The sequence below is a fragment of the Cucurbita pepo genome, chromosome 11, assembly GCF_057944985.1.
Source record: "Cucurbita pepo subsp. pepo isolate OVF chromosome 11, ASM5794498v1, whole genome shotgun sequence".
Classification (NCBI taxonomy): domain Eukaryota; kingdom Viridiplantae; phylum Streptophyta; class Magnoliopsida; order Cucurbitales; family Cucurbitaceae; genus Cucurbita; species Cucurbita pepo.
The window spans coordinates 15,963,889-15,977,802 of NC_141808.1; the positions used below are offsets into that span (position 1 = coordinate 15,963,889).

The 13,914-nt window shown below is 41.7% G+C and overlaps 3 protein-coding genes across 5 annotated transcripts; 1 reads left to right on the top strand and 2 right to left on the bottom strand.

The window, feature by feature from the left end:
* Positions 1–212: 212 nt before the first annotated feature.
* On the top strand, positions 213–8,866 carry LOC111805048 (serine/threonine-protein kinase Nek2). Of its 3 annotated transcripts, XM_023689910.2 has the most exons (16): positions 213–559; positions 2,117–2,228; positions 2,353–2,419; positions 2,763–2,828; positions 3,994–4,040; positions 4,131–4,176; positions 4,256–4,336; positions 4,484–4,526; positions 4,626–4,675; positions 4,770–4,851; positions 4,933–4,982; positions 6,175–6,248; positions 6,325–6,376; positions 7,474–7,887; positions 7,961–8,653; positions 8,816–8,866. In XM_023689910.2, exons 2-15 carry the CDS (start codon positions 2,143–2,145, stop codon positions 8,612–8,614), a joined length of 1,812 nt encoding a protein of 603 aa, XP_023545678.2. In that variant the 5' UTR covers positions 213–559; positions 2,117–2,142; the 3' UTR covers positions 8,615–8,653; positions 8,816–8,866. The 3 variants fall into 3 exon arrangements, with proteins under 3 accessions (XP_023545678.2, XP_023545681.2, XP_023545683.2); XM_023689913.2 differs by having other exon boundaries at positions 216–559; positions 7,964–8,866; XM_023689915.2 differs by lacking the exons at positions 213–559; positions 2,353–2,419 and having other exon boundaries at positions 7,961–8,866.
* Positions 8,844–11,321, bottom strand: LOC111804821 (protein IQ-DOMAIN 19-like). The gene is made up of 3 exons (XM_023689619.2): positions 10,135–11,321; positions 9,310–9,540; positions 8,844–9,218 (listed from the first exon to the last, which is right to left on the bottom strand). Exons 1-3 carry the CDS (start codon positions 10,444–10,446, stop codon positions 8,844–8,846), a joined length of 918 nt encoding a protein of 305 aa, XP_023545387.2. The 5' UTR covers positions 10,447–11,321.
* A 443-nt stretch (positions 11,322–11,764) lies between these two features.
* LOC111804947 (putative ribose-5-phosphate isomerase 3, chloroplastic) lies at positions 11,765–12,844 on the bottom strand. The gene has a single exon (XM_023689784.2). The coding sequence runs from the start codon at positions 12,824–12,826 to the stop codon at positions 11,972–11,974; it is 855 nt and encodes a 284-aa protein (XP_023545552.2). The 5' UTR covers positions 12,827–12,844; the 3' UTR covers positions 11,765–11,971.
* Positions 12,845–13,914: the final 1,070 nt, after the last annotated feature.

A 13,914-nucleotide genomic window follows, 5' to 3' on the forward strand; every position in this document is an offset into this window, starting at 1 on the left:
ACAGTTTGAAAATACGTCTATGTGGGAGAGGTTTTTAGACCTTTATAAGTAATGTTTCGTTTTCGTGTAAGACTCTCGCTCGTTCTCTCTCTAGATTGCAAATTGACCCACCATCCCCCAAATCTTTTCCATTAACTCCCTTTCCTTCCATTTCTTTGTCACTTTGACCCATCATTCTCTCTCTCTCTCCGCTCTGTTTATCTCAAGAATTTTAGTAATCCCATTATATATTCATCTATCTATTCTCTAAAACACTCCCAGTTTCAGTGTTTTTTATCTTTAAAACCCACACCAATGTTCTTCTCTCTCTAAGATTTTGTCCTTTGGCGTCCTTTAAATCCATACCCATATCTTGTTTTCTCTCAACTAAGAGGAAAAAAGGTTGCTTTCTGAACTTTGAATCCCAACAATGGCGGAACCCCTTCACTATCTTCTTCCCCTTCAGCTGCAGCTTCTGTTTGTCTTCCTTTTGCTTCCAAAACGGTGTCGTTCCTTCTCTCCTTTGTAGCTCTCTTCTTTCTTCTACTTGGATCCTCATTTCTTCTACTGCTACTTTCAGGTGCCTCTCTTTTTGTTGTTGGGTTGGGGTTTTGTTTACATTTGAAGATTTTATGTTTGAGATGAACTGAAGATTTTGTAGTGTTCTTAGTGAAGTGATGAACATTGAAATGAAAACTACATATTTACTGTTTTTTTTCTGCTTTTTTTTGGCTGAATCTTTTAGTTTTGTTTAAAGATGTGAAGCAGTTGTTATGGAAGGTGAATTCAATGTGGTTTGTTGGATAATATCTCTGTTTCTTACTTAGTTGTGATATTGTCTATGCTCGGAAAACAGATAGAGTGTGTAACAGCTCAAGCCCACCGCTAGTGGTGAACTTGGGCTGTTACAAATGGTATAGAGTCATATACTGGATGGTGGGTTAGCGAGGACGCTGGGTCCCCAAGGTGGGTGGATTGTGAGATCCCATGTCGGTTGGAGAGGGGAACAAAATGTTCCTTACAAGGGTGTGGAAACCTCTCCCTAGCACCTAGCAGACGAGTTTTAAAACCTTGAGGGGAAGCCCGAAAGGAAAATCCCAAGGAGAACAATATTTGCTAGTGGTGGGGTTGGGTTGTTACAAATAGGAGTATTAGAGCTAGTCACCAGACGGTGTGATGCACTGCTCGGAGTAGGGCTAGACCCTCTCCATAGTAGACGCGTTTTAAAAACCTTGAGGGGAAGCCAAAAGGGAAAGTTCAAAGAGGACAATATCTGCTGGTAGTGGGATTGGGTTGTTACAAATGGTATTAGAGCTAGTCACCGAATGGTGCAAGACACTGGTCGGAGTAGGGCTAGACTCTCTCCATAGTAAACGAATTTTAAAAACCTTGAGGGGAAGTCCGTAAGGGAAAGCCCAAAGAGGACAATATCTACTAGCGGTGGGCTTGAGCTGTTACAAATGGTATCAGAGCCAATCACTGGAGAGTGTGGCGCACTAGTCAGAGTAGGGCTAGACCCTCTCCATAGTAAACACGTTTTAAAAACCTTGAGGGGAAGCCCAGAAGTGAAAGCCCAAAAAGGACAATATTTACTAGCGGTAGGCTTGGGCCGTTACAAATGGTATCAGAGCTAGTCACCAAACAGTGCGAGACACTGGTAGGAGTAGGGCTAGACCCTCTCTATACTAGACGCATTTTAAAAATCTCGAGGGGAAGTCCATAGAGGACAATATCTACTAGCGGTAGGCTTGGGCTGTTACAAATGGTATCAGAGCTAGTCACCGAACGGTGTGAGACACTGGTAGGAGTAGGGCTAGACCCTCTCTATAGTAGATGCATTTTAAAAACCTTGAGGGGAAGCCGGTAAGGGAAAGCCCATAGAGGACAATATCTACTAGCGGTGGGCTTGAGCTATAACAAATGGTATCAGAGCCCATCACCGAACAGTGCGAGACACTAGTCGGAGTAGGGCTAGACCCTCTCCATAGTAGACACGTTTTAAAAACCTCAAAGGGAAGCCCAAAAGGGATAACCCAAAGCGAACAATATCTGCTAGCGATGGGCTTGAGCCGTTACATTGTCTATGCTAGCGACTTAAAGTAGATTTTGATTAACTTTTGTTCTTATGTGTACTCAGAGAAAGGGGACTATTAAGCTGTCCAAATGGAGCAATATGAAATATTGGAGCAAATAGGGAAAGGATCCTTTGGCTCTGCTCTTCTTGTGAGACATAAGCATGAAAAGAAAAGGTTAGACAATGAAGTTCAAGTATTCTTTACCAAATTATTTTGTTTTTCATATAGTTCTTCATAATTTCCTCTCTTTAAAACTTTGAATATGCGTGACACATAATTTTGACCTTTATATATTAAGGTATGTGTTGAAAAAAATTCGCCTCGCCCGTCAGACCGATAGGTCCCGTAGATCTGCACACCAGGAGGTTGGTGTTTTTTTACTCCGACATACTTCTCGAGTCGTTAATAACCTGTCTTGTCTTGTTGCTTTTTAGCTTTTCATGTTCTACTATAATCGTGTCGGGGTGCTTTAGAATGAGTTTAGATTCTCTTCTACTGCCATGACCGTTTCGGTTTTCGTCGATTATCGTAACTAGGAATGCTTTTGTGAAACAACCAATGATCAAAATGAACATTAGATCTTCTTTCACTTTATGTGAACATTTTGGAAAGCTAAGCATAGATCATCCATGATTTTGGTCGATTGGAGGTTATGATAGAAACGTTTATGTCGTTTTTTCGAGCTAATCCGTTCCTGTTTTCTTGTAGATGGAGCTCATTTCTAGACTATGGAATCCATTTATTGTGGAGTATAAGGATTCATGGGTCGAGAAGGTAGATCGAGCTTTAATCACTATAAGTTATTACTAATGTGCTGTTTAATGTTGCTATCTACACTTAAAACATGTACAGTTTAACGATATCGATGGTCGTTTAAGATGGTTAAGAATAAATTTCCCGTTATTCTTAAATCATTCGTTCTTACCATTTGATCGTCTCTAGTTCATCCTTCGTATCGGTTTGGTCTAATGTGAGATCCCACATCGGTTGGGGAGGAGAACGAAACATTGTTTATAAGGGCGTGGAAACCTCTCCCCAGCAGAAGCGTTTTAAAACCTTGAGGGGAAACCCAAAGAGGACAATATCTGCAAGCGGTGGGCTCGAGCCGTTTCAAGTGGTATTAGAGTCAGACATCAGGCGATATGCCAACGTGGAGGCTGAGCCCTGAAGGGGGGTGGACACGAGGCAGTGGACCAGCAAGGACGCTGGACTCCGAAGGGGGGTGGACACGAGGCAGTGTACCAGCAAGGACGCTGGACTCCGAAGGGGGTGGATTCTGAGATCCCACATCGATTGGGGAAGAGAACAAAACGTTCTTTATAAGGGTGTGGAAACCTCTCCCTAGCAAGCGCGTTTTAAAATCTTGAGGGGAAGCCCGAAAGGGAAAATCCGAAGAGGACAATATCGGCTAGCGGTGGGCTTGGGCTCGTTTCAAATGGTATTAGAGCTAGACACCGGGCGATATGCCAACGAGGAGGCTGAGCCCTAAAGGGGGTAGACACGAGGCAGTGTGCCAGCAAGGACGCTGGGCTCTGAATGGGGTGGATTGTGTCCCACATCGATTGGGGAGGAGAACAACACATTCTTTATAAGGGTGTGGAAATCTCTCCCTAGTAGACGCATTTAAAACCTTGAGAGGAAGCCCAAAGAGGACAATATTTGCTAGCGGTGGGCTTGGGCCGTTTCAAATGGTATTAGAGCTAGAGACCGAGCGATGTGCCAACGAGGAGGCTAAGCCCTAAAGGGAGTGTACACGAGGCAGTGTGCCAGTAAGGATGCTGGGATCGAAGGGGGTGGATTGTGAGATCCCACATCGATTAGGGAGGAGAACGAAACATTCTTTATAACAATGTGGAAACCTCTCCCTAAGCAAACACGTTTTTAAAATAAGCGGTGAGTTTGGGCCGTTACATCTAATCTAGTTTCTCTTTGTTGACAGGGTTGCTATGTGTGCATTATTATAGGTTATTGTGAAGGAGGGGACATGTAAGTACTTTTCTAGCCCAATGTTCATCATGTTCATCATTTTTTTTGTATTACTTCTCCATTTAGCCTACATTGATTCGATTTCCACAGGGCCGAAACGATAAAAAAAGCGAACAGCGTTCATTTCCCCGAAGAGGTTCTTAATAACATTGAAAATCTCTTTTCGTTTCGTTAATTCTTTTTATATCTTGTTCATCGTTCATTTCGTTTCGTAGAAACTCTGCAAGTGGTTAGTTCAACTTCTGATGGCACTCGATTACTTGCACACGAATCATATCCTTCACCGAGATGTTAAGGTTCGATGTGTATACGTTTTTGGCTAAATATATACTTTAGTCCCTAATGTTTGGCGTTCGAACATATTTTTGACTAAAAATCGATATCATGTCAATGCGAATATGTTGAGTTCTTTACTAACCATCGATATCATGTGATTTGTTTAGTGTTCGAACATATTTTTGACTAAAAATCGAGATATACGCCTCGGTAAGTGAACTCTTCCTCCATCCCCACCGTGTATATATATAGAATCAAAATTGCAAGTACGAACAGAAATTTGATAGTAATTCATGTTTGATGAACCAGGTGACTTTGGACTAGCCAAAATGTTGACGTCAGACGATCTTACGTCCTCGGTGTGTAATTTGACGACGCATCAGTTTCTTAGTAGTTGTTTTCGCTTGTGATACCTTGCTATTGTTCTTTTAAACACTTGGCATGATAATGCAGGTCGTAGGAACTCCGAGCTATATGTGTCCAGAACTTCTTGCTGATATACCTTACGGTTCGAAGTCGGATATTTGGTCTTTAGGTAGGAACCGCTCGACCTGACCACGAACCTTATTTGGCCTTTATTGACTAAAAATGACTCCGTTTCACATCTGTTTGTCAGGATGCTGTATATATGAGATGACTGCTCTAAAGCCTGCATTCAAAGCGTTTGTAAGTTTCGAACGTCATTTGTTCTTGTTCGGGAATTTCGAACGCCATTTCCTCATCTTCGAGCACTTGATTGTTGTTTTCATAAACTATTCAACTTTTGAAGTTGTTGGGCTGATGGATTCTATGGTAGCTTATGTCCATTAGATAACTCCATTCCCTCTATAATTAGTGTGAGTTTATTTTATAACTAGGGTCCGACCTAGTCCACTCCATGCCGAGGACGTTTGTAAGCCAAGGTCCACCACTAGCAGATATTGTCTCTTTGGGCTTTTCCTCTAGGTTTTTAAAACGAGTTTGCTAGGGAGAGGTTTCCACACAATCCACCCCCTTTCGAGGCCCAGTGTCCTCACTGACACTCATTCCCCTTTCCAATCGACGTGGAATATCATAATCCACCCCCCTTCGGGGACCAGCGTTCTCTCTAGCACACCGTCCGATATCTGGCTTTGATACCATCTGTAACAGCCCAAGCCTACCGCTAGCCGATATTGTCCTCTTTGGGTTTTTTCTTTCAGGCTTCCCCTCAAGATTTTTAAAACGCGTCTACTAGGAATAGGTTTCCACACATTTATAAAGAATTTTTCGTTCCCCTTTCCAACCAATGTGAGATCTCATAACGTTAGAGGGAATATACCAATCGATGTGGGATCTCACAATCCACCCCCCTTCGGGGACCAGTGTTCTCGCTAGCACACTGCCCGATGTCTGGCTCTGATACCATTTGTAACAGTCCAAGCGCACCACTAGCCCATATTGTCTTGTTTGGGCTTTCCCTCAAGATTTTTAAAACGCGTCTACTACGAAGAAGTTTCTACACCCTTATAAAGAATTTTTCGTTCTCCTCTCCAACCAGTTGGGGCGATTACTAGGAAAGTTAGGCAACTATGTACAAACTTTAGTACATGTAGAAATTCAAGCTAAAAACTTCGAGTGAACACTTCGAGAAAAACTGCCCCACGTATAATATGCAAACATATATCAATGGTTACGATTCCCAAATCCGACCATTACCCTTTAAACGTTCATCCTCTTTAATTTACGTTTTAGCCCTCTTTTTTTCCACGTTGCACAAATGTCGTTTTCGAGTACAATACCGAAAATAGGCGAGTTTTGTATGGCCTTCTTGTCATGGCTCTATTGTGTTGAATGGTCAGGTTTGCTACTTTTTCTAATTTGGTTGTGTTTTGGGCAGGACATGCAAGCTCTTATCATTAAGATTAACAAGTCCATAGTGGCTCCTCTTCCAACAAAATACTCTGGTGCATTGTAAGTCCATCTTCTCCCTGACTTCTTGTTCGTCTGCGTTATTGTCGATCTAATCGCTTTCCTTTTCGGTTTGCAGTCGAGGTCTCGTCAAAAGCATGCTACGTAAAAACCCCGAGCTTCGACCAAGTGTATGTGTTATTCTCCTCTCATATTCCGCTCTGATATGATCAAAAGAAAACCCTCTAATAGTCTATCTGATCTATCCAATCCTCTAGTTTTCTTATTCAATCAACGAATGCCATATGGATCAAAATTGCATTACCCGCCCCAATTTCCATAGTTATTTTAGTACTTATGTGAGATCCCACGTCGGTTGGGGAGAAGAACGAAACATTCTTTATAAGGATGTGGAAACCTCTCCCTAGCAGACGCGTTTGAAAAACCTTGAGGGGAAGCCCGAAAGGGAAAGCCCAAAGAGGATAATATCTCCTAGTAGTGGGCTTGGGTTGTCACAAATGATGTTAGAGATAGACACCGGACGATGTGCCAGTGAGGAGGCCGAGCCTCGAAGGGGGATGGACACAAGGCGGTGTACCAACAAGGACGTTGGGCACCGAAGGGGGGTGGATTATGAGATCCCACATCGGTTGGGGAGGAGAACGAAACATCCTTTATAAGGGTATGGAAACCTCTCCCTAGCAGATACGTTTTAAAAACCTTGAGGGGAAGCTCGAAAGGAAAAGGCAAAAGAGGACAATACCTACTGGCGGTGGGTTTGAGTTGTTACAAATGGTATAGAGACAGACATTGGGCGATGTACCAGCGAGGAGGCTGAGCCTTGAAGGGGGGTGGACATGAGGCAGTGTGTCAGCAAGGACGTTGAGCCCTGAAGGGGGGGTCCCACATCGATTGGAGAAGGGAACGAGTGCCAGTGAGAACGTTGGGCCCCGAAGGAGGGTGGATTGTGAGATCCCACATCGGTTGGAGAGGAGAACGAAGCATTCTTTATAAGGGTGTGGAAACCTCTCCCTAGCAGATGCGTTTTAAAAACCTTGAGGGAAAACTCGAAAGGGAAAAGTCCAAAGAGGACAATATCTGCTAGCGGTGGGCTTGGATTGTTCATATAATGTTCGTGCCAAAATTGACGATACAAACGACCGATAAGAAACGCAAATCTCCCAAGTTTATTTCTTCAACGTTTTAGCCAATAAATTCCCTTATGTTCTGTTGTATCATGTTATATAGGTTCCCCAACTCTAGTGTTTTGAATAACTTTGTTTGGCAGGCTGGGGAACTACTTGGTCATCCTCATTTGCAGCCTTACATTCTTCAGATAAATCTCAAACTGAATTCTCCGAGACGGAATACGTTACCGGCACTCTGGTCCGAACCCAATTATATGAAGAAGACGAGGTTCTCCGAGCCATTGCCCTTTAAGCGCCATTCATTAAGCAACGATCGAGCTATAAATCCAAGTGTTTCGGTAATAGAGTATGATTCTCCCAGCTCAACGCATGATATACATGATAAACAGAACTACCCGAGTCGCAAACCGACCACTGGTGACACTCAGGGTGGAGAAGCGTTTCGAAAGATGCCTGCCAAGTCTGCAACTAATGCTAAAACTTCACGGCTTCTATCGAAAGCTTACGCCACTCGGGAAAAACGCGATGAACCGTTGAAAAACAATAAGAAATTGGTGAGTCTGGATGATCTATAGCTTATTTATACCAATTTTGGTTCATTAACTGAGACCTCATCTTTGTTTATAGCAGCTCCGAGTTTCATCTACTTATGTTCGTCGAGCATCGTTCCCGTTGCATACGAAAGCTACCACCGATCAAAGCGCTTGCAGACCGAATGTTGGTATTCTTCACCACATTAAGTCCCCGGATGTCTCGGTGAATTCTCCACGAATTGACCGGATTGCTGAATTCCCTTTAGCATCATACGATGATACATTTTTTCGTGTTCGCCGTGCTTCACTGCCATCCACGCATGGATCTACGAGCTCCCTGCAGCACACTGATTGTTCAATAACCGAAGACAAATGTACAATCCAAGTTTGTGACAAGGTTTGTTCAACTCGTGGTTACACCAAAGCATGGCAGGGAATACAATGCAGCTTATTTCAAGATGACCGAGACGCTCGAAGTGATTCCTCCGCTCAGGATGCAACGGCTGGGGCATCGAGCCATACCTCATCAGACTTACGACAACGCCATTTTGATACGTCGTCGTTACAACAGAGGGCCGAGGCTTTGGAAGGTCTGCTCGAGTTTAGTGCGAGATTGCTGCAGCAGGAGAAGTACGAAGAGCTCGGGGTGTTGCTGAAGCCATTTGGGCCCGAAAAGGTCTCCCCAAGAGAAACTGCTATCTGGTTGAGTAAGAGCTTCAAAGAAATCAATCTCAAGCAGGAAACATGAACCACTCTTTGATGTGCAGAGTCGTCGCATTTTCTCGAGGTATATTTGACACTTGGGAAGATGCCGAGAAGGAGAAAAACGTCTTTTCATTATAGATTATAGTCGTTTTAGTTCGATAGACTAGCTAGCGAGTAGCGGTTATTTGTCGTCCTTAGTTTTTAGCTCATTAGTAGTAGCTGATATGCAACATTTCTGTTGTAGGAATGTAAATTTACAACAGTTAAGATGGCTAAGATGGTCTCGGTTTTAGCTGATGTGCACTTGAACTCGGACGTTGTTTCGGTTCGCTCTGCGATCGGACTTTTGCCCGTGATGTTTTTGTCTTGGCCATATAATTTGGATAGAATGGATGGTCATTAGGCACGAAATCTGAACGCCTTGGATGATCCATGGAAAATAAGGTTGTTTCAGCTGTTGGTTTGGACATGTTCGGTTCCCTGGTGCCGGAGTGATCTTTGTGCTGATACTGCCTCGGGATCGAAAGGTTTCGTCTACAAGAACAAGCATTTGATTCATTCACTATCTGTTCGATTTGAGAACGACTTATATGGTCACTCTTGCTCGTATATGATCTCCGAGTTTCATTGAGATTCATGTTTAGTCTCTAAGAAAAGCCAAGAAAAACCAGTAAACAAAGTGAGTGAGTAATCAAGCAGGTAACTAGAAACTGCGACGAGATGAATCATGGAATTTACTTTGTATACTTCTTCGAGATTGGTGTCAACGATACGCTTACGTCGCCTCCTTTCGAGAAGCTCTTCCTCGTCCTCAAGCAGCTGGATCCGACTCACCCGAGCTCGAACTTGGATTGCCATCAAAGCTTGCAGGCTCTTTAAGGTAGCAGCTGTTTGTTTCCTCACAAGATAGCCTCTCACAAGTGCTTGTATCTTAACCAGTGCTCTTAAAGCATGCAATGCCTTCCTTGCCTAGAAAAAACATAAGCAAATCACAACAGTAAACAGTAAAGAATATATTTCAGGCCGATATTGTTTACTTTGGGCTTTTCCTTCCAAAATTGTTTTGTTCCCCGGATGTGAGATCTCTCACAATCCACCCCTTTCAGGGCCCAGTGTCGTCGCGGGTAAATCTCACAATCCACCCTCCTTCAGGGCCAAACGTCCTCACTGTCACACCGCCGGTGTCCACCCCTTTCCAAAAATATTTTGTTCCCTTGATGTGGGATCTCACAATCCGCCCCTTCAGAGCCCAGCGTCCTCACTGGCACACTACTTGGTGTCCACCCTCTTCGGGGTTCAGCTTCTTTGCTGGTACACCACCCGGTGTCTAGCTGTGATACCATGTTAGGAATCACGGATCTTCACAATAGTATGATATTGTCCACTTTGAGCATAAGCTCTAGCTTTGGTTTGGGTTTCCCCAAAAAAATCTCAAACCAATGCAGATGTATTCCTTACTTATAAACTCAACGATCATTCTCTAAATTATCCAATATGAGACTCCTTCCTAACAATCTTCAACTATATTGAGAAACCAAAGACATAAAACGAAAAACTAATTACCAAATGAGACCGATACATGGATTGGATCGTCGTAGCAGCAGCGTTTCGAGCACTCGATGGTGGCTTCTTCTGATCTGCCATGGCTACATGCTTGAGAGCTTCAATGGTATGAATGGAGCCAACAGATTTAGAAAGCTTATGAGTTAACAGAAGATTTGTCTTTCTAAAACTCCATTTTAGCTTCAAATTTGCAGAGTGATCAGAAAAAGAAGAAGAACCCATCTTCTTCTTCTTCTGATTCTTCTGATTCTTCTGATGTTCTTCCTTCTTCCCAAGAAGAAGATTCAATATCCATTTTGCAGCCTTCCCCATCTTGGCTGAGAAGAAAACTTCAAAAAAGAAATGGGTTTTTGAAATGGTTTCAAAAAGTTCAAATTTTGATCATCAAATTCAAATGGGTTTTTGAAATAATTTCAAAAAGTTCAAATTTTGATCGTCAAATTCAAATGGGTGTGGGACTTTTTGTGTTATGTTTGGCCAGCAACAAAGTTTTTTATACATGATTTGTTGAAACTGTTGACTTCAAGCAATGTTTTTTTTTCTTTTTTTTGTTCTTTTGATTTGTGTTGTTCCTTTTTTGTCTATGGCCTGCAGATTTTTTCTTTCTATGATTAAGCCATTTGCCACTTCTTGAATTATTTTTATATTTTTAAATATAAGAACTGAGGTTGGAAAGGTTCATCCGTAATTAGACTATAAAGCAAATAAGACTCGAGCTTGAGCAACGCCCTAGGACCCAAATGGGATTGGGAAATCGAGATTGGTAAGTTCAAGAACAATCAGACTAGAAAGCAGATAACACTTGAGCTTGAGCAATGTCCCAAGATCCAAATGGGCTTTGGATAAATTTAGGGGCAATCGGATTAGAAAGTAGATAAGTCTCTGATAGATGAACACTACTCTCCACAATGGTATGATATTGTCCACTTTAAGCATAAGCTCTGGTGGCTTTGCCTTGGGCTTCCCCAAAAGGCCTCATACGAATCGAGTTAGTATTCCTCACTTATAAACCCATGATCATTCCCTAAATTAGTCGTTCCACATCCAACAGTCTCGAGCTTCAGAAAACGTCCTACAACTCAAATGGATTTGGGTAAGAGAAGAGACCCAAATTCCTATGCTCGGCCTCGATTAGTGGAAGTAGTGAATTTTGAAAAATTTCGACTAAATGTAAAATTTATTTAGACGTGAACTAAATTAAAAAAAAAAAATTTATTAAAAATATAGAAATTAAAATATAGTCAAATTTAACATATTTATAATTTGAAATAATAATAATAATAATAATAATGCCGACTTTCATCCCTGTTCAACAAGTGAGTCGAAAAATAAAAAAACATTCTTTAAAGATTTTAGGTCAAACTCAAACGTACAAGAACTTGTTCTTTTGAAGATATTCAAATAAAAATATAATAATTTAATTTTGAATAACAATTGACTTATTATATTTTTCAATTTTGTAACAATCATTTTAATATATAATAATTTAATTTTGGCAATTCAATCCCTACTCTAACAATTTCATCATTTAATTAAATGTTGATTTTTATGGTTTAAGATGTAGAAATTTGAGCTTAAACATATGAAATCCCTTTAAATACACTAATTTTTTTCAATCCTGAAGTACAAATGGATACAAAAATTACATTTATTCCATCCCAAATTGAGCATATCATCAGCAAAAATTTGAAATCAAGCTGATTGTTACCAATAAATCATGAACAGGAAGAACAAAAAAAGTTGCAATTCGAACCTCTAATTTAGGGTTTAGGAGGAGGCGAAGGAATTGTAACAGTTTTCAGAAGAACTCACCAATGGAAGTAAATGGAAACGGAAATCATTTGGTTTTGATGTCGATTCCATCTTTTCCGGCGATGATTACGGCGGTCGCCATGTCCAAGAACAATCCGTGCTCCACTACTCCTTCAAACGCCGAGATCTCTTTACCGGCGGCCAATCCGTCCTTAATCGGAGTCTTGAAATACAAATCAACTATGTAATTCGAGTTATCGGTGACGTACGGCTTCCCGTCGGCTTCCAATCGGAGCTTAGCCTCGCAACCTTCGTCCTTGAACAGATCTTGAAGCCTCACCAAATTGTGTTTCCAGCAGAACTGAACGACTTCAACCGGCATCGCGAGGCCGCTTCCACCGAGGCCGTCAACTAATTTAGTTTCATCGACGACGACGACGAACTTATCGGAAGCGGCTTCCACCATTTTCTCACGCAAGAGAGCGCCGCCGCGGCCTTTGACGAGATTCAGATCTGGATCGACTTCATCAGCGCCATCGATGGCCAAATCGAGATGCGGATGGTCGTCCAAGACAGAAAGAGGAATACCTAATGACCTAGCTTGCTCTTCCGTCCGCTTCGAGGTAGGGATTCCAACAATGTCTCTCAATTGATTACTCTTGAGAAGTTCGCCAATCTTGGCGACGACGAAGGCGGCGGTGGAACCAGTGCCGAGGCCGAGGACCATGCCGCTCTTGACATACTCGACGGCTTTGTCGGCGGCGAGCTTTTTAAGGTCGTCTTGAGTGAGAGTGGAGACGGAGCGGGCTTGGACGGAGAGAGGTCGGCAATGGGCGGAGAGATTTATGGATTTTGGGGAGCGGAGGAGAAGGTTGGCTATGGAGGAAACATGGCGGGAGGAGGAGAGAGAAGGAGGAGAGATAGAGGAGAGGGAAGCCATGGATGAGAAAGGGATTAGGGATTTGAGCTTTTCTGTGTTCTTTCTTCTTCGTTCTTTCTCTCCACTTTCCCTATCCAAACTCGGATGGCCAAATAATTTCCAATTTTATTTATTATTTTTTATTATATAAAAAAGAAGGAAATTTTTTTAGCTTTTGGTTTGATTTGTGAAATGGACATTTATTTTTTATTCTATAACCTCGAGATTTAGGTTAGGTTATGATGAATTGACGAGATTTCACTTACGTCTATAACCTCGAGATTTAGGTTATGATGAATTGACGAGATTTCATTTAGGCCTATAACCTCGAGTTTTGGGTTAGGACGAATCGGTGAGATTTCACTTAGGTCTATAACCTCGAGACTTAGGTTAGGATGAATTAACGAGATTTCACTTAGGTCTATAACCTCGAGATTTAGGTTAGGACGAATCGACGAGATTTCACTTATGTCTATAACCTTGAGACTTGGGTTAGGACGAATTGACGAGATTTCACTTAGGTCTATAACCTCGAGATTTAGGTTAGGATGAATCGATGAGATTTCACTTAGGCCTATAACCTCGAGACTTAGGTGAGGACGAATCAACGAGATTTCACTTAGGTTTATAACCTTGAGACTTAAGTTAGGACGAATTGACGAGATTTCACTTAGGTCTATAACCTCGAAACTCAAATTTTTACGTGGCGTTTGATGTTCAGACACTAATGAAATACACACTCAAACTTCGACGTTATGATGCTGATGAAATGCATACTATGATGCTCAATCATTCCCTTGTGGATCGTTTCACGAGTTTGATTCAAGCTTTAAAAGGGTATGGATTGAGCTCGTAATGCTCTGTAAAACTATCGAAAAGAAGATAAAAGGTGAGACAAGATCGAGTAATTTTTCAGAGATTTGACGTTTTTATAACCCAAGAGTAAAAAGACAATTATACCCTTAGAAAAACCATCAACCCTTTTCATGAATCACTTCAAGAATATATATATATATATATATTATATATATTTTATTTGTGAATGATATAACTTAATGACTAAATTTGTAAATTAACCAAATATATATATATATATATATTTTAATTAT

What these genes read in the sequence shown, in the direction of transcription:
- LOC111805048 (XM_023689910.2), top strand. Translation starts at nt 2,143, where the DNA reads ATGGAGCAATATGAAATATTGGAGCAAATAGGGAAAGGATCCTTTGGC. An exon ending in ACAAAATACTCTGGTGCATT is followed by an intron (nt 6,249 to 6,324) that starts GTAAGTCCATCT and finishes TTCGGTTTGCAG; the next exon opens with TCGAGGTCTCGTCAAAAGCA. An exon ending in ACCCCGAGCTTCGACCAAGT is followed by an intron (nt 6,377 to 7,473) that starts GTATGTGTTATT and finishes TTTGTTTGGCAG; the next exon opens with GCTGGGGAACTACTTGGTCA.
- LOC111804821 (XM_023689619.2), bottom strand. Translation starts at nt 10,446, where the DNA reads ATGGGGAAGGCTGCAAAATGGATATTGAATCTTCTTCTTGGGAAGAAG. An exon ending in CCATGTATCGGTCTCATTTG is followed by an intron (nt 9,541 to 10,134) that starts GTAATTAGTTTT and finishes TGTTTTTTCTAG; the next exon opens with GCAAGGAAGGCATTGCATGC. An exon ending in ATCTCGAAGAAGTATACAAA is followed by an intron (nt 9,219 to 9,309) that starts GTAAATTCCATG and finishes GGCTTTTCTTAG; the next exon opens with AGACTAAACATGAATCTCAA.
- LOC111804947 (XM_023689784.2), bottom strand. Translation starts at nt 12,826, where the DNA reads ATGGCTTCCCTCTCCTCTATCTCTCCTCCTTCTCTCTCCTCCTCCCGC.